Source organism: Sander vitreus, chromosome 2 (assembly GCF_031162955.1).
Source record: "Sander vitreus isolate 19-12246 chromosome 2, sanVit1, whole genome shotgun sequence".
In the NCBI taxonomy this organism is placed as follows: Eukaryota; Metazoa; Chordata; class Actinopteri; order Perciformes; family Percidae; genus Sander; species Sander vitreus.
In genome coordinates, this window is record NC_135856.1 from 10,492,800 (window position 1) to 10,517,880 (window position 25,081).

At 43.0% G+C, this 25,081-nt stretch overlaps 2 protein-coding genes across 2 annotated transcripts in view; both read left to right on the top strand.

The window, feature by feature from the left end:
- The window catches only part of LOC144529364 (girdin-like), a 21,807-nt gene extending 436 nt beyond the window's left edge, over window positions 1–21,371 (top strand). The window contains exons 3-29 of the mRNA XM_078268418.1: window positions 1,329–1,434; window positions 3,631–3,700; window positions 4,624–4,682; window positions 4,901–4,984; window positions 5,272–5,412; window positions 5,689–5,864; window positions 6,831–6,912; window positions 7,480–7,638; window positions 8,059–8,205; window positions 8,346–8,490; window positions 9,605–10,276; window positions 10,368–10,573; window positions 10,694–10,888; window positions 11,396–11,526; window positions 12,167–12,308; window positions 12,429–12,602; window positions 12,750–12,911; window positions 13,047–13,324; window positions 14,897–15,040; window positions 15,129–15,315; window positions 15,679–15,824; window positions 16,056–16,148; window positions 17,705–17,910; window positions 18,610–18,687; window positions 19,289–19,552; window positions 19,735–19,797; window positions 20,079–21,371. Of these exons, the coding sequence (XP_078124544.1) occupies window positions 1,329–1,434; window positions 3,631–3,700; window positions 4,624–4,682; window positions 4,901–4,984; window positions 5,272–5,412; window positions 5,689–5,864; window positions 6,831–6,912; window positions 7,480–7,638; window positions 8,059–8,205; window positions 8,346–8,490; window positions 9,605–10,276; window positions 10,368–10,573; window positions 10,694–10,888; window positions 11,396–11,526; window positions 12,167–12,308; window positions 12,429–12,602; window positions 12,750–12,911; window positions 13,047–13,324; window positions 14,897–15,040; window positions 15,129–15,315; window positions 15,679–15,824; window positions 16,056–16,148; window positions 17,705–17,910; window positions 18,610–18,687; window positions 19,289–19,552; window positions 19,735–19,797; window positions 20,079–21,187 (5,419 nt within the window). The 3' untranslated portion in view covers window positions 21,188–21,371. The remainder of the gene's footprint in view (window positions 1–1,328; window positions 1,435–3,630; window positions 3,701–4,623; window positions 4,683–4,900; window positions 4,985–5,271; window positions 5,413–5,688; window positions 5,865–6,830; window positions 6,913–7,479; window positions 7,639–8,058; window positions 8,206–8,345; window positions 8,491–9,604; window positions 10,277–10,367; window positions 10,574–10,693; window positions 10,889–11,395; window positions 11,527–12,166; window positions 12,309–12,428; window positions 12,603–12,749; window positions 12,912–13,046; window positions 13,325–14,896; window positions 15,041–15,128; window positions 15,316–15,678; window positions 15,825–16,055; window positions 16,149–17,704; window positions 17,911–18,609; window positions 18,688–19,288; window positions 19,553–19,734; window positions 19,798–20,078) is intronic.
- Window positions 21,372–21,914: 543 nt separating this feature from the next.
- mettl26 (methyltransferase like 26) lies at window positions 21,915–24,908 on the top strand. The gene is made up of 6 exons (XM_078276661.1): window positions 21,915–22,266; window positions 22,505–22,667; window positions 23,785–23,844; window positions 24,172–24,239; window positions 24,430–24,508; window positions 24,617–24,908. The coding sequence occupies exons 1-6, from the start codon at window positions 22,073–22,075 to the stop codon at window positions 24,671–24,673; spliced, it is 621 nt and encodes a 206-aa protein (XP_078132787.1). The 5' UTR covers window positions 21,915–22,072; the 3' UTR covers window positions 24,674–24,908.
- The last annotated feature ends 173 nt before the right edge of the window (window positions 24,909–25,081 follow it).

Genomic DNA, 25,081 nt, shown 5'->3' on the forward strand with positions numbered 1-25,081 from the left:
CATTTTATACGTTATCTTCTCCCCTCATGCCATTTATAGCAGCTACTGATACAGTATCAAGCTAACATTCTTATCCAGGCACAAACAGTACTGGCTTTGTCACTCTGCAGTAATAAAAGGGGATCTTTGTAGTCTGCAGCAGTCTTTAAATGCAACTTCCTCATTACTTACAGGTTAGGGTTTCTCAAAAAATGTTAGAATTAGCATGAAAGTTACAGACACTGAGGGACAGAAGAAAAAGACTACAAATCTGTCAAGACATAAGGGACATCATAGATACTGTCAAGACGCTACTTAAGAGATTATGATTTGGGTGCCTTATGTTCTGAGGGAATTACCCTCACCCTTAACAAACACTAACTGATGGCCTTTAGGCAATTTACAATGTGACAAAAACTGCTGTGAGCTTACAGGTGGCGAGACCCTAGCTTTAGTCTTTATGTTGGGTTGACACTTCAGACATTGATGGTAGAGCTGAAATTGAAGAGTTGCAAAGAAAGGATGAAAAAACTGATGACCCAATGCACTTGTGGATAATGCTGTCTAGCCACCCCAACTCTACAGTATCTATTCATCCCACTTATCCCCAAGGGTCACAATAACCAGCTCTAAATGCAAAACAATGCTGCGCCGAGGGGAGGGGAAGAGGCGGGATAATCTCTTGGATTGGGAGACCCTCTGGGATTAGGGCCTTGTTGCTGCTGTTTAGAGGCATTGGGACACAGATGGGAGGGATGCAGGAGAGACACATAAACAGGACAAACAGCACTGAGATGGACAGGAGACAGGAGAACTAAAAAAATGTGATGCACTGGGCAGCTAGGCAGCATCGCCGTCTCTCTTTCATCCATTATGTCTTTCTGTCTTTTCCCTGTCATAAAATAACTGACATGTGATATACATGTTAGTCCATCGCTTTGCTAGCAATCTTTCCTGAGCAAAAAGGTGAAGTCTGACCTGTATAACTGCACAAAGTTTCATGAATGATAGCATTTCAGCTATAATGTATAAAGACAGTTCAGCCCCAGACTACATTAGGCCCGAGCCAACAGCCTGAGAATCCAGCTAAAGGGTTTCCTTTGGGTTGCAAAGTCTAATGCCACCCCATTTGGCTCAAAAACAGTGCGGTTTGTTGGCTGAAAGGAATGATGTCACACAGGCTAAAGTTAGGAATGAATAGAGACCTCATACATGTTTTCATGGCGATGCCTGAGCCAAGACTTTTACCAGCTTTTCTTCTTCCTCTTACTCCATTCCACTGACAACCATTTGTTTGTAATTAGCAGAAATGTCAAGTAAAATGCCTTTATGTTGCATCCCATCTTCAGAAATCCCTCAGCTACACCTCAGGGTGCAAACAAAGTGAGCAGGGATCCAAGTCGGAGGATCCAGAACCTGAACTTCCTTGTCCAGCAAATCAAGACTTATTATCTGGTGAGTTTTGGATGTTCTCTTTTCTTGTTTCTCAGCCATATTATATGTTATCAAAAATACAGGCTGCTAAGCTTTCCATCTCTCTACATCAGATTATGGTATCTGAACATGGACTTGGATTTCTTGCAATTCCGCATCATCCATCACGCACACACTGGCTCACACATGCGCAAACCAGATAGTTGGTAGATCAACTAGTTCTTGTTAAGCTGGTGCCCTAAATATCAGCCATGACACATCTGTGTAATCAGCACAGGAGTGAGGTTAGAGCGCAGCACAGAGATACAGTAAAGCTGCAGTTTCACAGACAGACAGACAGACTCACTAGGGTGTAGGCCTATATGTAGGCTTGTGTGCTGTCTGTACAGTAGTTGCTCCATGACATGGTGCTCTTTGGATGCTTTTATATAGGCCTTAGTGGTCCCCTAATACTGTATCTGAAGTCTCTTTTATATAGGCCTTAGTGGTCCCCTAATACTGTATCTGAAGTTTCTTTTATATAGGCCTTAGTGGTCCCCTAATACTGTATCTGAAGTCTCTTTTATATAGGCCTTAGTGGCCCCCAATACTGTATCTGAAGTCTCTTTCCCGAAATCTAGCCTTGGTGCAGAATTACAGCCACTAGAGCCAGTCCCACAATGAGCTTTCCTTAGTATGTGCCATTTCTGTGTCTGTAGCTATTGAGGAGGAGAGGGGAGGGGGGGGCAAGGTGGAGGGTGGGGATGTGGCCTTGACCAACTGCCACTTTGCTCGTTTGAAAGCCATGATGTCTCTTTCTCATGGGTGGGCCAAATTCTCTGGGCGGGCAAAACAGAGAAAGGGGAGGTAACCTTGCTCCTTATGAGCTCATAAGGAGCAAGATTCCAGATCGGCCCATCTGAGCTTTCATTTTCTCAAAGGCAGAGCAGGATACCCAGAGCTTGGTTTACACCTATCGCCATTTCTAGCCACGAGATCCGTGGGCAGACACTACTGATGTTGAATCTTGGATTTGCTGTCTGTGTCAGAGTAATTAAATAACTTTTAAGCTGAGCTTTCTTCAGTTAAGAGCACAAGAAAAGCAATTTCACTGAGGTCGGGACAATCTAATTCTTGAGGGGGGGCATATCATAGTGGGGGGTCTGGGTGTCCTCCCCCAGGGAAGTTTTGAGCATCAACGACTTCATTTCCTGTATTCGGATACAATTTTATGCACCAATTTACAGTGGAAATACATTTATTTAGCCTATGTGAAGAAAGTAAAACACAGATGACAATTCCAAATATATCAAACATATAATGGAAAGTATGTTGTTGCATGTCATTGGGCATTTTTAAGTGGGTATATGGAAATTATGGAGCTTTCTTAGTGGGTATACTGCGTATACCTGCGTATCACGTAGACTACACCACTGGTCTCTACAGCCATGCTAGCTGCTCTGTACTTTGGTACAATGGTACTTTGAGCTACATGCTAATGTAAGCATGCTAACATGTTGACATTGACAATGCTAACATGCAGATGTTTAGCAGGTTTAATGTTTACCATGTTCACCATCTTAGTTTAGGGTTGTTGATGACTTGCTCTCAGCTCCTCGCTCCATAATCACACAAGAGCCACACAAGCTAGGAAAGTAGAGGATGATGGGAGATTCATGGCCAGTCAGTTCAACTTTCATTAAAGGGTCACAGTGGCAGTCACTGGAAAATGTGACTATGCATAGTGGACTGTATTACATCAAAGACTAAATGATTCCTGTCAACTGTAGCTTTCCTTGCATATGGGAATATGTTATGGTTTCCTGAACTTTACATGGTTACTTTTCCTCATTAGGAGCTATTAACAATTACTATTACACTGCGCACACACATACACCACACCAGCACACATACTGTACACATACGCAAGCCACTCATAGCCTGATATAAGGCTGTACTAAACACTTTTGGTGGATTTCCCCACTGCACCAGGGAAACTGGCTCTGTCATCTACCCATTCAGAGCGCTCCTCCATTTGTTGGCTCTGTTTCTATACACGTGTTAAAGCAGCTGCTATGTGCTGTACATACATACGTCCCTGTCCATTCAAGCACTTTGGCTCGACCACAAGAAATGTTGTATTCTGTCCTTGTTTCAGTTTTGGCCTAAAATGTGCTTATCTCCTTTATTTCTCTCCACCCATCTCCCTCGTCCCTCTTTGTTTTTCTTTTTTTGCAGGATAATCTGAGACAATTAATCATGATTCCTTTGCCAAACGTGTTGCTGCTAAGCAGGACTCCATACCGTGGTATGCTCTTTTATTACTTATCTCTCCTCTCTATTGGAGCTGCAAAGTCAGTATATGGTTGGAAGCTTGATTAGTCTTTGTTTTAGTTTGCTGATACTCATTTAGCTAGGATTAGGACATGTGTAATATGGATTTAGTGTCATTGCTAAACTGGTCAAATTAAAAGATCGAAGAAAAAAATATTATATATTAAAACTATTAAATATCACAAAGTGAGCTTTCCATGTTTTTTTATTATAAAGCAGGTCGAGGTGCTATAACATACTATGAAAGTATCAAAACCGCTCAATCAACAGAAAAATACACACAGCCCGTAATCAGAAACTGTTCCTTTAAACGAGCCGTTAGGACTTCCATACAGTTGTAATGTCACTACTATACTATACTATACTATACTACAGAGTGTTTAAGACATAGGGTAAATGCAGGTTTTATCAGACAAACAGTATGAGAAAAAGTATGTGTTTTTTAAGTATGAACCTGAAAATGAATACTGTATATGTCCACTTTAAAACTGTTTGCTAATGAAACTAAAGTCAACTACTAGCAATAATGTAATTGGTAATTGCATATAGAAAATGGCAACAATGCAAAATGCGTGATAATTTTTGTTTCTGATTAGTCAACAATGGAAATCAAGCAGCAGTTTCCCCCCCAAAAAAGGCTTCCCAGCACTGAAAACAATTACAGTATTTCCTCACAGACAGACTGTGTTAGGTCTTTAATACAGTTTCTGATACAGTTTTAATTCAATTGCACTCTATTAGTCTGATAACCACACAGCCTTGTGATGGTAAGGCTTTGGAAAGTGGTGACCTAAATTCACCAGCCAGCACTCTATTCAACTTAAATCCATGCCAGCAGCCCTCAGTACTTCAATCTGATAAGTTCTATTTCAGATAATGACCTTTTTTCGCCCTCAGAACAAAATCTGGAGGAAATGAAGAAGCTTTTGCTGCTGCTGTTGGGATGTGCAGTCCAGGTAAAAACCTGACTATCTGACTATGGCTGTGCAGAAAACCTGAAACAGACTGCATAATAAATTTAATAATAATAATAATACATTTAATTTGTATAGCGCTTTTCAAGGACTCAAAGTCGCTTTAAAGGACTCAAAGTCGCTTTGAGGACTCAAAGTCGCTTTGATGTCACTTTGCATGAGCTGTGGAGATCTAAATCTTTTAACATTTTCACTTTCAGTGTGAGAAAAAAGAGGAGTACATCGAGAGGATCCGGATGCTTGACTTTGACACAAAAGCTGCTATAGCTGCACATATTCAGGAGGTATTTGACTTTATATGACGTGAGCTTTGAAATGCCACATTCGTTGTGCAGGATATCAGTTTGTGTGTAGTCGTGCTCGTACCTGGGAAAAATAAAGAATACAGTTCGTGTTAGCGAAATATATTATTAGAAATACAGTTTGTATGAAAGTTTCTAAGGATTGAAAAAAGTTACTGTGTATGTCATTTTGTAGCTGCATCCTGAGGATATGTGTGCCACTTTATATTCTTTCACATTATATTGTGTTTTTTTCTGCTACCCTGAATGTCCCTTCCCATGTTAACCAGTTGACTCACAGTCAGGAGAACGTGCTGGATCTGCAGTGGTTGGAGTCCAGCGAGGTGCACCCAGATGAGCTGGAGGCCGTAGCGAGGAATATGGCCACGCACCTCCGACAACTGCTGGACCAGAGGGACACCCATCTAGAGGTATATATGACATTCTATCATAATTTAGTCTGATTGTTTAAGAGATGCATATTAACTGCATGTTTTATCTAAACCTGTTTGAATCCAAACATATATTTTACATGAAGTTGTATTTTGGGTATAAAGTAGCTACAAAGTGTGCTTGTTAAGAAAATTCTCTATAGATAAAACCATTTCAATCAACACGTTTTTACAGTTCTACTCTGAGTGCACAGAGTTTCAATTGGTATTGAGTCATATGCTAAAGCTAATCTTCACCTGTCTTTTTTTTTGCAGACTATAGCAGAGCTAATGCAGGAAAAGGAAGGTGTTGTTAGCTTGCTCAATACCCCCTCCAGCCCACAGTCTGGCAGCTACTCTCCCAGCATGCAGCAGCAGACGGGGACGCAGCAACACCTGGCTGTGGAGCTGGCTGATTCTAAGGCCAAGATTAGACGATTTAGACAAGAACTGTGAGTACCTAATACTTTATTTTATTTACAAAAATATGCAATGCAATTAAACAAGAAAACATGAGGAAAAGAAACACTATTTAAAGTATAGTGGATAGTTTAATGAATAATAATGCATCATATTTTAATTGTTGTATTTTGTGAGTAAAAAAATGAATCTGGCATGTTCCTTTGACAATTGAATGGGAACACGGCTAGTCATAAAAGCATCTTACAGCAAACATGCCAATGCATAGGAAAAGTGTTGATCTGAGATCTAAATACAACGCAAATGGCATGAAATAAAAAATACACACTGATAGAAGTTAGTTGTCCTTTCCCACAATGATTGTAGAGAGAGAGAGAGAGAGAGAGAGAGAGAGAGAGAGAGAGAGAGAGAGAGAGAGAGATACTACAGGATAAGAGTTGCCCCTGGGAGTTTGGCCCACATTACTGGTTCCATGGCTGTGCACCACCACTGACCCACATTAGCTCTGCATTTCAGTGGCTACTGCACGCACACACACACACACACACACACACACTAACCCTGATCCGATCAAAATCTCAGTTCCATCATTGCTCTCCATCCCATCTTCTCAGCTGTATTGTCCTCGCTTGTTGGGCTGCTCAGATTCACATACTGCTGCCTCTGAGCAAACACAATATCACGTAAAGCATCATGTATGGCCCTGGCCTAAGACTCTTCTTCCATGTGCATAAATACATCTGAATCTGCAATAGCCCTTTTTACATGCATCTGTTTCTCGACAATCAAGTATATGTAGGTTAGTGCAATGCAAGTTTCTAACAACATTATTAATGATAGCCTACTTAGCATATAAAACAACATTTCAAAGGGGCATTTGTGTTTGGTCATTTGCAGTATTTAAATATATGTAAAAGTATTGCAGAAAAGTAGTAACTAATGCACACTGACCGGCCCGCCTGCTTGTCTTTTTTGCGCGGCACATCTGATCCCACCAGAGAAGAGAAGAGTGAGCAGATGCTGGACTGCAGACATGAGCTGGAGAACATGGAGGCAGAGCTGAAGAGGATCCAGCAGGAGGTTTGAAAAGACAAAGAATATATTGCAGCGCCTTCTGATGGTGACACAAAGTAACCTCCTGTCTGCTCTGCAGATTATACAGATTATTGCACGCCACACTTTGCTGCAGAGCAGTGATTAATGACAGCAAATTTAAACCTTGACTCAGATACAACAAAAGCTTGTAGGGCTTTGTCTGAAAAGGAGGTCTCAATTTGTATTCTCTGTTTAAGCCTTATGGCTACACATGTTAGCATGGGTCACATGTTTCCAACAACCAAACATTTGTGGCAAAATGAAGCAGCATTAATTGAGGGACATATTTGGCTTTTTAGCTGCTAAATGTTCCACAAGCTAGTTGCTAACTTTGTCTGCTAAAAAAAGGGAAAGCTAAAGGGGAACTGCAAAGTTGGGTGATAATTCTCTGTGGGTTCTTCACTACCCTTTCACAATACAAGTACTCATTTGATTTATTGTTATTATAAAACATTGATCAATGCAAATAATGTAACAAACTGACACTGATATTATGCTGAGACACACTTGAAGACTTCCATTTTCTATAAACCATGCCTCTATCTTCACCAGAACTTCCAGCTGCTTGTAGACGCTCGCGCATCCCGCACCTACCGCGACGAGCTGGACGCCCTGAGAGAGAGAGCCATAAAGGCGGACAAGCTGGAGAGTGAAGTGGGACGCTACAGGGAGCAACTGCACAAGATGGAGTTCTACAAGGCCAAAGTGGAGGTTGATGCAGTCTTACAAATGCTTTACTAGAGATTTTAGACATGATATTATAATTCTATGTATGCTTTGTTGCAGCGGTAGCTCAGTTCGTAGGCACTTGGCTTGGGACCCGGAAGGTCGCCGGTTCAAGTCCCTGTACGGACTGGTGCCAGTTCACCTCCTGGGCACTGCTGAGGTGTCCTTGAGCAAGGCACCTAACTGCTCGGGGGGCCTTGGGGGGCAGCCCCCACGCTCTGACATCTCTCCATTAGTGCATGTATAGGTCTTGTTTGTGCATGTGTGTGATATATATATATATATATATATACAAAATATATTTAAAAAAAAAGATCAATATTCTAATAAATTCTCTTGGAATTGAATCACTGAATACTCTGCTGCAACAATCACATATTGATGGTTTTTGCGTGTGTGTTTCAGGAGCTAAAGGAGGATAACAGGGTGCTACAGGAGACCAAAGAAGTGTTGGAGGATCAGTTGGCGGGCTGGAGGGCACGTTCCGATAAAATCCACCAGCTTGAGAAGCACAGTCTGCTGCTGAAGGCCCGGGTCCACGACATGGAACAGGTCAGACATCTGCACACAAGGAGGTGTCTTCTTTCTTACCGTTGTGTTGCGTTGCATTAAGCCTCTTCCACTGCTTTCGAGCGGCTGGACAGAATCTGTACTCATACCTCTGCTGCTGATATTTTGTGCCTCACCTTCAGGAGAGGAATGCAGATCGGAGGCGCATTGACGAGCTGCAGGAGGAAAACCTGGCTCTCTGTTTGGCTCAAAGGAGGAGCATGGAAGAGTCCCAGCACCTGGGCTGGGAGTTAGAACAGCTCTCCAAGACCACTGAGAACTCCCAGGGTAAGTCTGCATTCAGACAGCCTGTGTTGGCCGTTAGATGGTGTGGCAATAACGGCAGTCTTTCCATTCATTTTGAATGGGGGTAGTGCGTTTAGGCTGCGGCGGGGGTTGCCGCAGGGGGGGAGATGGAACAAAACGCAGCGGCCTGTGGCAAAAAGTTAAGACCGACTCAACTTTTGAAGAAACGCAACCCCACGTCACGCTCCGGTGGCCAATCATGTCACCAGCGATCAGACTTGTCAGTCGGTTTTGAGGCGGTGTGAGAATCCCTTATAGGAAACAGGAAACAGGAAACATCACTGTCTCTATCGCTGCCACAAGAAAGTGTAAAAACACACGAAACACAAGCACTGAACTGCCCGGGAATTTGTGTAACAGCTGAATGTTTGACAAACAACAAAGCACAGTCGATCGGTCTCGCTGATCGGTCTCGGCTGCCTTCAAGTGTGGTCGGAAAACGTTGAGATCTATAAAGGATCTGACAGAAAACAGTAACTGTGAAAGTCTACTTCTGCTAAATTGGGGGGTTAAAGAACACAACAGGACGTCACACAAATGGGCCATTTCAGTGACACTCCCACACCGCGGATTGCTTTTTTTGGTCTAAACGGGAGAGCTGGTGATACAGTAAGATGAAGTAATGGAACAATTAATGGATTGGATTGGTTAGAATGGTAGGGAAAATAAGGAAATTGATATGTAAATGATGTCAGTGCGTTCATGCATGGACAGATGCATGCATGAGTGCTTTAATCTATTAGCACTTTTATATACTTCTCATATCTGTTTCTGTATGTCTCTGCATACAGTTTGAATGTATGCTGAAACATGACCTAGAGTTTAAGCTCATTTACTAGATGTCCACAGATCAGTGGATGTTTCGCCAAACACTGTAAATTGTGGTTTACAGATTTATAATTATCTTATTTAATAGGCTAACTGAACTGGGCTCAAGAAACATTCAAACTGTGCACAGATATAATAAAGGTATCCACGTTATAAAGTGTGTCTCTGCGTACGAAAAAGCCTTTAAATGTTTGCAACTAGTCTTTCATTCTGTCCGTCTCAAGTTCTGGTGTCCTTCAGTTAATTGCCGGCATGTGTTTGTGTACAGGCCAGCAGACTCTGAGCGAGGAGGTGAGTGAGAGGACCCGCAGTCGGATGCTGAAGCTGGAGAAGGAGAACCAAAGTCTCTTAAGGAGCATAGAGGAACTCAGAGCTGCCTCTATTAACAACAGCGCGCAGCCCAAACATGGCCACCACCTCCAGTGTGAACATGTCTGCCAGGTGGTCTGTAGCACCGACAACTGTACCTTGTCAACAGATGAACCCACGAGGTTGCAAACCACTTGCTCACATATAGAAAACCGCACTAACGTATTCCCGCTCAGCACAGTAACACAGCAGATGCTGAATGGAGGTTCACACTGCCATCAGCCACTCCATGCAGAGCATGAGCTGGAGGGAGTCCAGAGTGAGATCCTTCTCACCGAGAATCCAGACCTTCATATGAAGGAGAAAGGACAGCTAGAGGACGGCGATCATTTCAAAGAAGTGATGTCTGATCTGGACGTCTTAGAAAACAATCACAATAGGCTCCATTGTTTTGTTGGATCACGGGATAGCTCCCCTGGCTCGAAGAGCAGCAGTCCCTGCCATGACAGCATCTTCACAGGTCTGCCAACACGTTCCTCCTATGCCAGCAAGCACACACAGCGGCTGGAGGCCAAGTGCAGAGCCCTGGACACAGTTAACCAGCATCTGCAGACTTCCCTCGATAACACTGGTAGGTTCTGTAGATTAAACCAACATTTAAGAATCGGTGACGCAAGCATAAAATTACTAAGGTTTCTTCTACCCACCCTCCATCTCTTTAGACCGGAAAGTTCAGCGCCTGGAGGCAGAGGTTCAGGAGCTGGAGGCAGAGAACCAGAGTCTGCAGGCCACTTTAGAAGAATTTCGGATCTCTGCACGGCGCCTGGAGCAACTGGAAACAGAGAAGCAAAGCCTGGAGCAAGAAACCACAGTCCTGGAGAGGGAAAAGAGGCAGCTAGAGAAAGAGAATCGACGACTCCGCCAGCAAGTAAATAGGCTTGTTTTCTAAAGATAAGGTGTTAGATGCTAACCTAAGGTAGGGTAATGATTGGAAGACTTACATTGCTCTTGAATTAAATGGCTAATGTTCTATTTTCCTCTTTCTCAGGCTGAAATCCAGGAAGCCAACTTAGACAGCAGCAATGTCTGTATTGCCAGCCTGGAAAGGGAGATGCGTTTTCTTGTAAAGGAGGTGGAGGGGTTAAGGGAGACTGCTGAGAGGGTGAAAGGCCTGGAGAGAGACAACAGAGAACTGAGCAAGCAAGCTGCTATCGACCAGAGGACCCTGACCACCCTCAGAGAGGTGAGAGGAAGTCTGTGCTGTCTAGTTTACGCTGACTGAATAAATAATCTGCCCTGACGTTTCACTGATGATGCACTGTTTTTTGTGTTTCACACGGGTTTTGGCTAGATATTATCTGCACGCAAGTGTACTAGGATGCATAACCAAGTGTTTTCTGCAAGTATTTTCCATTTTATGTCCTAACATGAAGGCTCTGACACGTGCAATGGTCTGTTGTTTCTATGACAATTTTTTTTTTTAAACCAGGCCTGCAGATTAACATAAAGCTGGGAATTGTTTTTTTAACATTTGGTTCTGTGGATTTGGAATTATGTCCTAACTTTGAAGTCACAGTTTTAGCACAAATGACATTTTTTTGTCATTATCTCCTGATCATGTTGGTTAAAACCATAGATAAAATATAATTACGTTTTTAAGTTCCAAAAATGATGTTAAATGTCAATAAAAATCTCTTAATTTTTATAATTAAAATAAAATGTGTAATCCACATATACTGTCCATCTTTAGGAGCTGGTGAGCGAGAAGCTAAAGACCCAGCAGAGAAACAATGAACTGGAGAGGCTTGCCCATGATTTGGAAATGAAGGCCCTGAGCCAGGAGAGTGCAGAGCAGGCTGAACAAGAGGCTCCAGACACCAGGTGCTTACATACTGCTTGGAGTTCCCATCCTGTAACCTTTGAAGTGAAAATGATAAGAAATGAGGAGGGTTAAGCGTGATTTATGGTCCTGCGCAGGCTCCACACAGAGCTTTCGCCGTAGCCTAGCGTAAGTGGCCTGAAGTTTATACTTGTGCGCTGGTGTGTGCGTCAATCTCTTTAGGAGAATAGCAAGGCCGGCATGTGTGTGTGCCTGGGGAGTGTGTGGTAGAGCGAGTGAGAGAGCGACGAAGGGATTAGCTTCAGAGCGAGTACCGACTCTAGAGTGTCTCACCTGTACTTTCTGACCAGGGTGGGAAATCTATACCAGGAAAAGTTAACCCTCTCCTTGTTGTTTATGGAGAAGGAGAACCAGGAAACGAGTAGGGGGAAATACAACGCTACCAAGCCAAAACAGAGCGACGTGCGTCACCGTGATGTGTAGTTACATTTTTCGAGAGGTGCACGTCAGGCCACGGTGTAGGGTCTGGCGTAGGGTCCGGCGTAGGGTCCGGCGTAGGGTCCGGCGTAGGGTCCGTGTCTCCACGTACCTACGTACGTAGCCACGGCGTAGATTTAACGCAGAAGAATAAATCACGCTTTATAATGCCACAGTTGCACAGTCCTTCTCTCCTCTATGCAGTAGGTTTAAGATGCTGGAGTCAGAATTGGAGTCGTCTCTGAAAAAATCTCTTCGGATTAAAGAGGACAAGATGGCAGCTTTGGAGGCTCGTCTGCAGGAATCCTCCACCCTGAACCAGCAGCTGCGCCAGGAGCTCAAGACTGTAAGTCATAAAGTTCAACTTTGGAGGCCAGTTAGTGTCACATTTGAAGAAAAAAAAATCACTTTACAAAATACATTGTACTTTGCTACAGATCCAAGTGTTTAACCTTTGACACTACAGGTGAAGCTGAGCTATGAGGCCTTGCAACAGAGGCATGAAGAAGAGTGGACAGCATCAAGTTCCACCCCTCCCAGAGAGACTGGCAAGGTAATGAGCGAATGGCTGCGTGAAAGCCAGGAGGCCACAAAGGAACTGCTGAAGCTCAAAGACCGTCTCATTGAAGTGGAGAGGAATGTGAGTGGTTGACCTTTTTTAAAGCACTTGCTTTTGATGTTGATTTATGTTACTAATAGACCAAACAATGTGCCGAGGACATGGAGTGAACACTACCTCCTTGTTTTCATGTCACATTTTACAATAATGTTCTCTTCTCCACTCCAGAATGCAACATTGGAGGCAGAGCGCCAGGCTATGCAGACCCAGCTGAGGCAGCTGGAGAGTCAGTCTGACAGCCAGCAGGCTCAGGTCCTCGCCCTGCAGAGGCAGGCTGCCTCACTGCAGGAGAACAACACAGCCCTGCAAACACACAACGCTAACCTGCAGGTGCCACTACAACACACATTATTCTTTTTGATACATTTAACGTACACACATACATATATTCAAGCCTCTGCATCAGTATGCATGCAGACAGTACACACTAAAATGCTACATCAACTGGGTCCCTTTCTTTCCCAGGTGGAAAAATCCACTCTGAACTCACAGAGTGCTTCCCTCATGGCCCAGAATGCTCAGCTGCAGCAGCAGCAGTCGGGGACAGAAAGTGAGCGTGACGGCGCCATGCGGGAACGCGAAGACCTGCGCGTTGTTCATGAGCAGCTGTTACGAGATCACGAGCGGCTGGCAGCTCTGCATGAGCGGCAAGCTATGGAGTACGAGGCCCTGATGGGCAAGCATGGTTGTGTGAAAAACGCCCATCGCACTCTGGAGCTGGAGCATCGCACACTGCAGGACAGGTGCACTATTGTCAGGCCATGTTGTACAAGATCCCGACATGTTTTCCAATTTGAATCGATTTTCATTTGAATGATCCAAAATTAGGGCTGTCAAACGATTCATTTTTATCACGATTAAAAAAAAAAAATTCTATTATTTTGCATTTCAGAACAGTTTTTAAGTACATATTAACAATGGAAAGCAATTCTTACCAGTGTATCTTGATTGGGAATCAAATGAATGCAAAGAAATTTGATTTTAAAATTTGTATTTGTTTATTATTTATTTATTTACTGTAAACAAAGAAAAATGTGTGAATCTAGTCACACATTTTAATCTAGAGTCAATATAGTGTGCAGTAACTCCTAAATAATTTTGATAACTCACTGACGTCCAGTGATCACCTTGCATCACTCTGCAGCAGTTCCAGTTGGGCTGCTTTCTCCACAGGCTGTGTATGCGTGAAACTACTGTCCCCCTCGACGGCAATGTGTAAGACGGGTCAGAACATGCCAACCGTAGTCTTTAAGACCAGAGTCTTCTACGATGCTGACAGGTCTGCAGTTAGTTGCCACCCATTTCGCAAGAGCGGTAGTCATTTTTTGGGATTTGGTTTCATCCACAGGTCGGCAAGTAGCACTCTCCAAAATAGTGCTTTGCCTGAGCCCGCTAGCACGTTAACTGTACTACTATGCTTAGCTCGTAGGTGGTAGCTCAAGCTTGACGTGCTTCGGTGATTTTTTAATTCAGCTTTACACAATGTGCATATGGCTTTCGACCCGTTCGGGAGTTTTGGAAAATAAAAAGCGCCATTCAGAATTTTGTTGCTGCTGTCTTTCTCCATCATGCCTGCAGCCTGCAGCAGCAGGATGTGTTGTTACGAGGAAGTATGGCAAAGTGCGGCAAAGGGTCAAAATAGTAGCCTTTTAGGCACGACGCAAAGCTGAGTGAAGTGTAAAATAAATTAATAAATGGCGGCATGCGATTAAAAAAAATTAACGCGTTATGCTCAGCCCTAGTGCTGACAGCCCTATCCAAAATCGATTCATAAAATCCAAGAATCAATCGTTGTCTGTATCATATGAAACTAGAAGCCCTTAGGAATCCATTGGTACGCATGGTACTATGTAATGCTAGCTTGTCAGGAAGGGGGTTAAATAACCCGCCAAAGTTAGGCTACATTTTGGTTAGGGAAAAATTGGCACAGGGGTTACTCAAGATATCTGAATGAAATGTCTCTCAATACTCACTGACTGTAGAGTCTGTAGAGCTGCACTTTATTGTGTGTTTATGTTAAATAAAAAGTACATTAATGTAATTGCTTTGGGGTCAATTCTGAATGTAAACATTGATACATTTAAGTATGCAGCAGGTTAGAGGGAACCTTGTACTTGTAATTGTAGAATCTCTTTCATATCCAAGCTAAATTGGTGTTGTAACTGAAATGTTCCTAACCTAAATGATATCACATCGAAAATAAAATCGAATCGGGACTAATTTCAATTCGGGACCTTGTGAATGGATGATACCCAGCCCTATTCCTGTGTGTGTTTTCATGCATGTTGATGTGTGTGTATTGTTTGGATCTTTAGGTACAATAGCCTGTTGCAGCAGCGTACCAAGCTAGAAGACCTGGAGAAAGCCCTGAAAGAGGAGCAGCTGAGGATGGCTCTGGAGAAAGAACAGCACAGGACCACTGCTGCTGAATGTCGCAGGCTCAGTGACGAGAAGGACTGGTGAGGAGGCACAGGCATACACAATACACACTAATGCATGGATTTGACCTTAAACATTACCGTACAACCTTTTTTTTTTTTTTTTCAGGCTGAACCAGACATACCGTCAGCTTCTTAATGACAACGAGTTGCTAACGGCGGATCACAAGCAGCTCAAGAGCCAGCTGAATGAGGCCAAGCTGGAGCACACCTGGCTGGAGGCCGACTTCTCCAAGCTCAAGAAGGAGTTTCAGCAGCTGGACATTACCTCCACAAAGCTCACCAACCAGTGTGAGGTATTGACATGCAGCAGGTTGAGTTGGTGTGGTATTGCCTATTGAATAATATAACTTGACCTTGTAGTTGCCTCTTAACCTCAGCACACTCTGGACAAACACTCTTTAGAGTCAGGCCTACATAGGGTTAGGGTTAGGGTGACCTTATTGCACCCACAGTGCAATAAGGACACGTACAACAAGTTTAATACAAAAGATAAGAAATATATACAAATAAGATAAAGAAAGATAAGTAATGTGTACAATACAGCAATACATTCTAAATAGTGCAAATGTAAGGCAAAACCAAACAGTATAGAAAAATAAAGATAAATGAAATGTGCAATATAAAAGGAAGAGGCTGCTTGTCTTTGTGATGTTTAGCTACTGGGCCAGTTGAAGGGAAACCTGGAGGAAGAGAATCGCCACCTGCTCAGCCAGATCGAGACCCTGATGCTACAGAACCGAACCCTGTTGGAGCAGACTATGGAGAGCAAGGATCTGTTTCACGTTGAAGAGAGACAGTATATGTAAGCAAATAGGGCCAACACCATGACAAGATAATGTAGCAATAAATAGGGTCAAATGTGTTGATTTTCAGCATGTTACAGTAGTTTGTTAATGGCATTAAGGCTAAGCAATTGATACCTGCAAACAGTACAAAATGCACCCTATTTTAGGACACCAGAATACAATCAACAGCAGGCCCACAACTGACGATGTACTGTATCTGTTTTCTCTCTCTACCTGTCTCTGTTCAGTGACAAACTTAATGATTTGAGGAGGCAGAAGGAGAAGCTGGAGGAAAAGATAATGGACCAGTACAAATTTTATGAACCATCCCCTCCTCGCAGGTAAGTTGCCTGTAATAGTGATAACTATGATTATTTGTTTACCCCTACTATGGTGAAATTGTGATGTGTTAAATTTCTGTTTTCACATCCAGCACTCTGTAGTACTTGGCTAATTAACAGGAGTATCAAGTTATGTCATTTCATAGCTCACATACTATACATCACAGTTCATATACACAGTTATTTAATCATTCGAGAAATATTCATAGTGTAGTCAGTAATACAGTGAGCTCCATGGTTCTCTGTATCTTTGTATAGCAGGACATGTTTGTCCATGTGCTAATTTTCTTTTTAAAGCGCTGTTGAGAGCTCTGTTTTTGGTCTCCACCAACTTCCTGGAGGAAATAAATCTTGCTAAATGCTCCACTATTTTTACCAGCTAGTTGCTGACGTTGTCTGTCTGTTGTTTGGTGCTGCAAGTAGAATACTTTTGGTTTATCAGAGCCTTTTCACTGAAAATAGCTGCAGCCCAAAATGCAGCCATTAGAGCAGTGAGAGTGAACCAAAACAGTAAAGTTGTGGGCCATAAAACCAAGATGCTCTGTAAAGCTGAGAGGAATTGTAGAGTTGTTAAAGGAGACCTGTTATATACTGTTTCAGGTTCATACTTGTATTTTGTGTTTCTATTAGAACATGTTTACATGCTGTAATGTTAAAAAAAAAACTTATTTTTATCATACTGCCCATGTCTGCAGCACCTGTATTCACTCTCCGCCTGAGGCACAGGCAGGCACTACAACAGGTAGTGCCTGTCTGTTTAAGCCCCCCCTCCTGAAAAAAAAAGCCCAGTCTGCTCTGATTGGTCAGCGCTTCCGTGTCTCCACATCTGTCCTCCACCATTTGCTCTGCTCTGGCTGTGTCTGTACTACTGCAGTTGCAGCCGGACACTGACTGCAACAGTATATATAGCGTAACTGTATCCCGTGAAAAATCACCGTTAAAGGCTTCTAAGCCAAAAACTACACAACCAGACGTGTTCCAGAAGGAATGTGATCCAAAATTAGAGCGAAATCACCAACATCTGCAACCAAGATTACAGGTTTCCCTGATGTTAGCATGTAGCTACATGTAGCAGTATACTGTATGTAATGTAAACACTGCAGTAGCTGCCTGGAGCAGATATAGAAAACTGGCCCCACTCCGGGCCGAGAGTAGAAAAAAACAGTTGAACCAGAGCGTTCCGAACAGTGAAATCTGAGGTTTTGGCTCACAGGGATTACTTTTAAATGTATTTACTTTATTATTTGAAGCTTTGGCCACGTTTAATATGAACATCTGACATTGTAACATTAAAGATATGACAGAAAATACAGAAAAGCATAGTAGGGCTTCTTTAGTAAAATAATATTGATAACCTGCAGCTTTAAGTGTCCATTGTTTATGCTGAATATCCAACAAACATTAACATTCATTGATGGTCTAGCTCACTTCTGCATGATTGGTGATTGACTGCCCAATACTTTGGTCTGCCGACCAGCCTGGCCTCCCTGTACGGGTTATTTTTGTCTCATTCTGTTAAGGTTTCTCTTTCCTCTTGTATGTCTGCCCTTTCACAGACGTGGAAACTGGATCACCCTGAAACTGAAGAAGTTGATTAAGTCCAACAGCCGTGAGCATGGTCCCGACTGCCCACCCACACCCACAAGCTCAGGCTTTACTGAGCCACACCTCACCTGTCAGGACAACAGCTCCTTCGTCAGCTCAGATGGCTCTGGAGGCTCAGCCTTAGCAGGTGATGCCATCTCACCCCAGCGTAACAACAGTGAGTATGACCTTCTTGAATTCACCAGATCTTCCCCCATTGACTTGGCGGAACCGGTCTCATCAAAGTACCAAAGTCCCCCTTTCACTGCTTCAGCCATAGACCAGGAAGTAAGATCATCATCAGAGGCAGGGCACAAAGATAATTCAGGAGTGTTTTCATGTAAAGACCAGCCTACAGCCAGAGGACAGAGAGACACGGGTGAACCGAAAGCCACAGCCGTTTCATCTACACATGAAGCTCCAATTGTAGAACAGGCATTAAAACTTCCCCCTCCACCTCAGAATTTTCCAAGGAAACGCAAAAACTCAAATAAATGGATTTTAAAGTAAAACTGTGTGATAAATACATAAATAATGCAGGTGTTGCAATGTGTTTAAAAATATGTGTGTGTGTGTGTGTGTGTGTGTGTGTGTGTGTGTGTGTGTGTGTGTGTGTGTGTGTGTGTGTGTGTGTGTCATGTCTAAAGGGTCATTTGTGATGATGCATGACGTGTGTAAACTTTCCTCAACAGTCCTCAATGTCTTCCCCATGTCTTTCTTGTTTCTTAATGTATTTCTTCACCCCTGCCTACCTTCTTTCCCTTTGTCTTTTCATTTCCTTCCCTACCTACCTGTCTCCTCTCTTACATCCCTCTCTCTCTGCTTGCATCCATTCCTTTGTCTACCTCCGACGTGGCTGCACTTTGTTTTTAAACAGCGACCAAAATGTTTCCCCGTATGAGGAACAGGCTGAAGGACAGAGACAAAGTCAAGTCCCTCTTCCGTCGTTCCATGTGTAAGAAAGACTGTGGTCCGGTGTCTACCCTCCTCTTGACTGTAGCCTTTTATTTCACTGCTAACTTGATTATACTAAGTGTAAAACTATGCTTTATTGTTTATCTTCTACATGCCATAACACCAAAGTAACCTTAGTTGAGTAAAGTGTGGATGCTTCCCAGCAGATGTAAATCATCAGTCATATGTTAGTAATGTGTCCATCCATGCCAACCTCATTCCACCACTACCTTAACTAAATTAGATATGGTATTACATTTTTTGAGCATCTGCAGCAGTGATTTTCTAGCAGAGTGCTAGCTATGTTTGAAGAAAATCTGGGGTATTTTATCAGAGGTCAAAGAAATGCTGCATTGCAGAAGGGACACTGGTGCTGCATGAGCTCTGTCCTACCACGAGCCAGCTGTTCTGTAAGGATCAAAAGTATAACAGCACAATTCTAGACGATTGTGTGATCTGTGGAGAAAGCAAGCCATCCCTGTCTCTGTGTTTTCCACGCCATAGAATAAAAAATACCTCCTAATCTCCATGACCAGTTCACCTTTCTATCCCCCTCCATCATCCACTTCCCACTTCTTCCACTCCTTGGTCCAACAATGCAGCCCTGAGCAGCTTGGTGTACCCCTCGGCCCCGTTCGAGGAGGATCGGTGGGCAGACAGCTCAGAGCGGCTCGAAGGGTCAGAGGCAGGAGGAGGATCCTATGTGGAGGACAGGAAGAACGCATTGTCCTCATCCCATACCACATCCATCTTGTCCATCCTCCACCTTAATCTTCCCACCACTCTACCATCTGGCCACGTCACCATCACAACCACTGACACCACCACCGACACTGTTCCAGATGTTTCTGAGCTCTGGGTGACAGGTAGAAGCATTCATGAGCCACTGTTTTGATTGATGTCATCTTCATTAGTTAGATGCTAGAATAGTGTGTAGAGGAGAGAGTAGAGTGAAGGCGCCTTTCTATTCTAAGTGTTGAAGCTGGAAGTGTTAAAAAGTGTCTATCAAGTATAACCATTCATTGATTTCTCATTTTATGCCCCACAGACAAGGATTCAAATGATAGCGCTGTGCCATCTGGATTTGAGGACGACGAGCTGCAAAATCACGGTAAAACCCTGTGTATATCTGGTTTAGAGGGTTCAGCAAGCATACAGATGTATTACCAACTCGGGAATTAGAGCAAATCCATCAAATTGCAATCATGACCTTGTTTCATATTAATCTCTCTGCTGACTACAGAGGCCAACAACTGTTTTAGAAAGAATTGGCTTTGCTGACCCCTGTTGGTCATTAAGAATATGTTGAAAATTGTGTTTTCATGATAGAATTGAAAATGTGTGTATATATTGTATTGTAGCTCTTTGAAAAACATAATAATCTCTTTCCAGGGCTGAATGGCGCCCAGAGTCGTGCCCAAAGTGAGAGCAGCGGTGAGTTCAGCCTGAGTCTGGAAAATGAGCCATGGTCAAATGGCAGCAGCCCTGTCAAGCAGCCTCCATCACGCCACTCCTTCTCCTCCTTCCAGCCCCCCAGTGATACCTCCACCCCTCAACACACACAGAAGCAGCAGCAGCGGCACAAGGAGAAAGCCTCTACCATGCCCATCACCAACAGCCAGAATTCAGATATCCAGTCTACACCACAACAGAAAAAGCATGGGCTCTCTCAGGACTTCTGGCTCACGAGGGGTACAAAGAGCATCCGGAGGGGGCCAAGAGGGAAAGTGACGCGTCGCTCTTCAGATTCAACGGGCACAGTTAAAATGAACCCAGGGCCGAATGGGATGAATTCAAAATCAAGCTCTAGCAAAGCTGAAACTACCCAAACTATAGCTTGTTCACCTATCGCAGTGCTGTATGTTCAGGGCAAGTCATCCTCAATGTCTGGTTGCCTCAACTGCTTCTCAACCCCTCTGGGCAAAGAGGGGCGACTTAAAGGGCCCAGGTCGCCCAAAAGTCTCCCCCGAGCCAGCAGTGTCATTTCCACCGCAGAGGGATCATCCCGGCGCTGCAGTGTAAACAGTGACTGCAGGGCAACTGTAAAGACTGACCCGCTTTCCGCCAAGGTTTCAGAAGGGAGCGGTGGTCAGGAGGAAACAGTGAGTCAACCTGAACCAGAGACCAATAACAGTGAGCCTGAGCCCATTCCTCCAGTCAAACCTCCCAGAGACTCAGCAGTTTTTGATCCCACAGACGGCCCCAAATCCCCCGTGCAGGAGTCACTTTTTGGCTCCTCGTTCACTTTCAACTCTGTCTTCTCCAACACGATCTTCAGTGATTCTGTGGTCACGACTGCGACCAGTCTGGATGCCCTTGACACCAACCAGACCTTCCTCTGTCTGAATCCATCTCTGGTGCAAAACTGTCCAATTGAGAGCCAGGAGTCCACTCCTCCTAAGACACCCCAAACACTGCTCAACATGGAGAATGAGCAGAGTCCAAATGCAGAACGTGCAGCTGGGATAGATGAGAAGGACAAGCCACTCACAATTGCATGAAAGCAGCTGTCACATCATTGAATATTGTCACGTTCAAATATTGCAGCTAGCTGCAAGTTCACTTCTCATCACATCAACCGAAGCACACAATTTAAGTCACAAATTGAATATGTTTGCGTTTTATTCCACTGACTAAGTATACAGTTATCTTAAAAGGTGTAAATAAAAAGATGTTTGGTTCTGATTTTCTTTCCACAGCTTTACTATAGTAACATTAGTGCATATTAATATGCCTGAGTGATAGTTAAGAGATTAACAGTGTTATCTTTCCATTCTGTTTGTCTTTTTGCACAAATTATGTTTAATATAACTGAATGACGTATGGATAGATGTCCTCTTTTGCCCATTAAAGGGTTAGAATTGGGACAGTTTACTTGTTTACCTTTACTTGTACACACTGGCAATCCTATTATGTACATTTGTGTTTGCCAAAACATTTTGTTTATTTCCCCTCTTTCTATTTATGTCATGTCACTCAGACAGAACTGTTAAATTATTATACGTTTGTTGCTCTCTGTTAGATTTACATGTGAGCCTGGAGGAAATGTGACGTTCATGTGTAATAAACTGTAAATCTTGTAAAATAGGATGTGTACCTGAATGCTATTTTCCCTTAAAATAAAGAAACCCTGTATGTAAAATATGTATTTGCTTTGTCATTGTTTTATATAACGGTGCGGGAGAACTTGTGCCCGCCCAGTAGTCTCATTGGATGGCAGATCAGTCACATGAGGCAATACGGAAGTGGACCATTTTCAGCCGAAAAACAAAACATTCGTGGGTGGTGTTGAGTTATTCAATCCGGACTGACGTTACTCATCTCTGCTGGAGTGGTTTCGTAAACTGTACTGCATAACTCGACAGTTATACCCGGGGTTTGGCACGATGCTGAACGCCGCCGCCGCGGAGAGGAACAAGGAGCCCATCCTGGCTGTGCTCCGGGAGAGCGTGAACACCGGGAGACCCCTGCAGGCTCTGGAGATCTCCTCCGGTACCGGGCAGCATGTCACACACTTCGCTCAGGCTCTGCGAAATATTATCTGGCAGCCCTCAGAGTATGACCGCCAGTCTCTAGCCAGGTAACACAGGTTGTGTGTATCTGTATCAGTAACAATTTACATTACTGTTGTAACTTACCTTATAAACAGCTTATAAACTCGAGTATTTACGATTAATTCCTGCGTAGCAAACTTGAAGCAAAGCATTACTGGACATAAATTGAGGTATAACGGTGGTTCTTTTAATACTACCGATGCAGGACTGTGTTTTGTTGGAGAGTGCTTGCGTAACAATAATGTCTTTTGTTCCCATTCTCAGTATCGAAGCGTATAGAGCCCACTACCAGCTGCACAATGTAAGGCCCGCCATCAACCTGGATGTTTCTCTGCCCCATCAGTACTGGGGAGGTATCCAGCCAGAGAGCCTCGACCTGGTAGTCAACATCAACATGATCCACATTTCTCCGATGGCTTGCACAGAGGTAGGACTGATGATTTTATAAATGCTCACACATAGTGTTGTGATTGGTTTAACCCAAGGACCTGAGTATCCTGCCCAAAACTAAAACTTCCAACTGGCAAAGCAGGCAACTTCCCCGGGGCCCCCCGGGGCCCTCAGGAGCCCAGAAGGCCCCAGATTTAATGTGTGGCAATTAGTTTGCAGTGATTTGATTAATACTGTATGCACTACTAAAGCACAATTTTATATTGCACAATTCGAAAAATGTTAAAAGGCTCATCAGCACCTGTATTATCAAGTTTTAAGGCTTTTATTATTTGGGTTTATATTGTGCTTACATGGTGCATATTTCTTTAAAAAATTGTAATAAATCAACCCACCACAAACTAATTACAAATGAGGGGCCCTCAGCTCAGTTTTGCTCTCGGCCCCCCTAGTGGGTTAATCTAAACCTGATCCTTCCTGTTCTATTATCTTTATTGTTACTATAATTGCCACTGTTCATCATGCCAACTGCTATAATTATTATGAATCATATTTCTGTGTATCTGTTTCTCTGTGTCCCAAGCGGCAGCGGCAGATGGCCGCCCACCAAGAGTCAGGTTCTGTCCGAGGTTTCTGCCTGTAAAAAGGAAGTTTTTTTCCTCGCCACTGTTGAGGGGAATTGTTGGGACTCTGTAAATTAGAATGTGGTCTAGACCTACTCTATCTGTAAAGTGTCCTTAGATAACCTTATGTTGTGATTTGACACTATAAATACAATTGAATTGTCTCCTACCCAAACATAGTTGTGGTTTAAATCTATACAAGGGGAAGCCCACAATGCTAAGAGATAGATGTTCTTCTTTCAAAATGTACATAGTCTGGCTGGTTTTGTACAGTGATCTATTGACTGGTCCTGGTGTTCACGTTCCATGAAGCAGAAAGATTGCAGTGTATGCTGCTATATGTTACCCAGTGTATATACATTATGACCCTATTGACCTCAGATAATAACTGTAAGCAATGCCCACTCTACAATTTCTGCCTCTGGCCTTTCAGTCTATAAAAGAGACCAAGAACAAAAAAGGTGCTGGAGTAGTAGTCCCTCCGGCCTCTAAACTCCCACCGCATGTGACGTGATCACTATTTTCTTTTAGGGTTTATTCAAAGGGGCTGGAGCAGTGCTGAAGCCACAAGGTCTTCTACTGACATACGGGGTGAGTGAAAAACCATTGTGTCATAAACATTCATTCATTCATGACTAGGGTTGGGTATCGTTTGGATTTTTACGATTCCAATTCCGAACCGGTACTTTTAAAACAATTCTGATTCCTAAACCGATTCTTGAATAACTGAAAAATGACATCAAAGATGTAATATGTTTACTAGTGATCACGTGCAGTGAATGGTTAATATGCTTTCACATAGTTTCCATAGTGGAACCGGGTTTTGGTACCCAACCCTATTCATGACATGTTATTATCGAATGTAAACATTAAAGTGTGCCATAATTGCTACATAACATATTTTGTTGTTACCCTCAGCCCTATGCAGTGAATGGCCAGATCACCCCTCAAAGTAACATTGACTTTGACTACAGCCTACGGCAGAGGTAACGTGTTTTAAAATCTTTTTTTAATGCTTCATGGAAGTTACGCATGTTATAAAGGGAGGTTTTCTTGTCAAAGTAGCATCTATTTGCAGCATTGTATACATAAGTTCATGTGTTTATGCCATCCATACAATAAATAATGCAAAGGTGAATGTAGGATATATAACTGCTATATGTTTTAATCATACAGGAACTCAGAGTGGGGACTCAGGGATATCTCCCTCCTCAGCTCTACAGCACAAAGAAATGGTTTATTCCTGGAGAAAATAGTAAGTAATTTAAACATCCAACACAATCTTTGAAACGTAAAAACGTGACAGTGCAGTTTTGGGAGTATTGGTTTACTAATGTATGGTTTTAAATGTTTTCTTTGCTAGATGGACATGCCTGCAAACAACAAGTGTCTTCTGTTCAGAAAGGAGAGTTTGGTGTGAAGTACCCTGTTGTTCCTTCTCTGGGTGCAGACCAGTATTGGAGCAGGATGGTCGTAACGCCTTAACTTACATTTGAAGCTCAGATACATTGCCAAATTTCCAGAACTTTTAATGAACTGTTTCCCCATATTCTGATACACATTGACATAGATACAAGTATTTATTCAGAACTGAAATCTGTTATACACTATATTCTTCTGTATTGCACACTTGAGTAAAAAGGCTCACAGATTGATATGTTGTCTTTGTACTATATTTACCTTGATACCGCCACCTACTCTTTCTATTTTTTCATTCAGTTTGCAGAGACTGAGACTAAGTTAGCAGAAGTGCTTTGCAGAGGGAGAGAATGTGCGGCACATTAGAAATCATACATAACAACAAAAGGTAACCTACTGTATATAAACA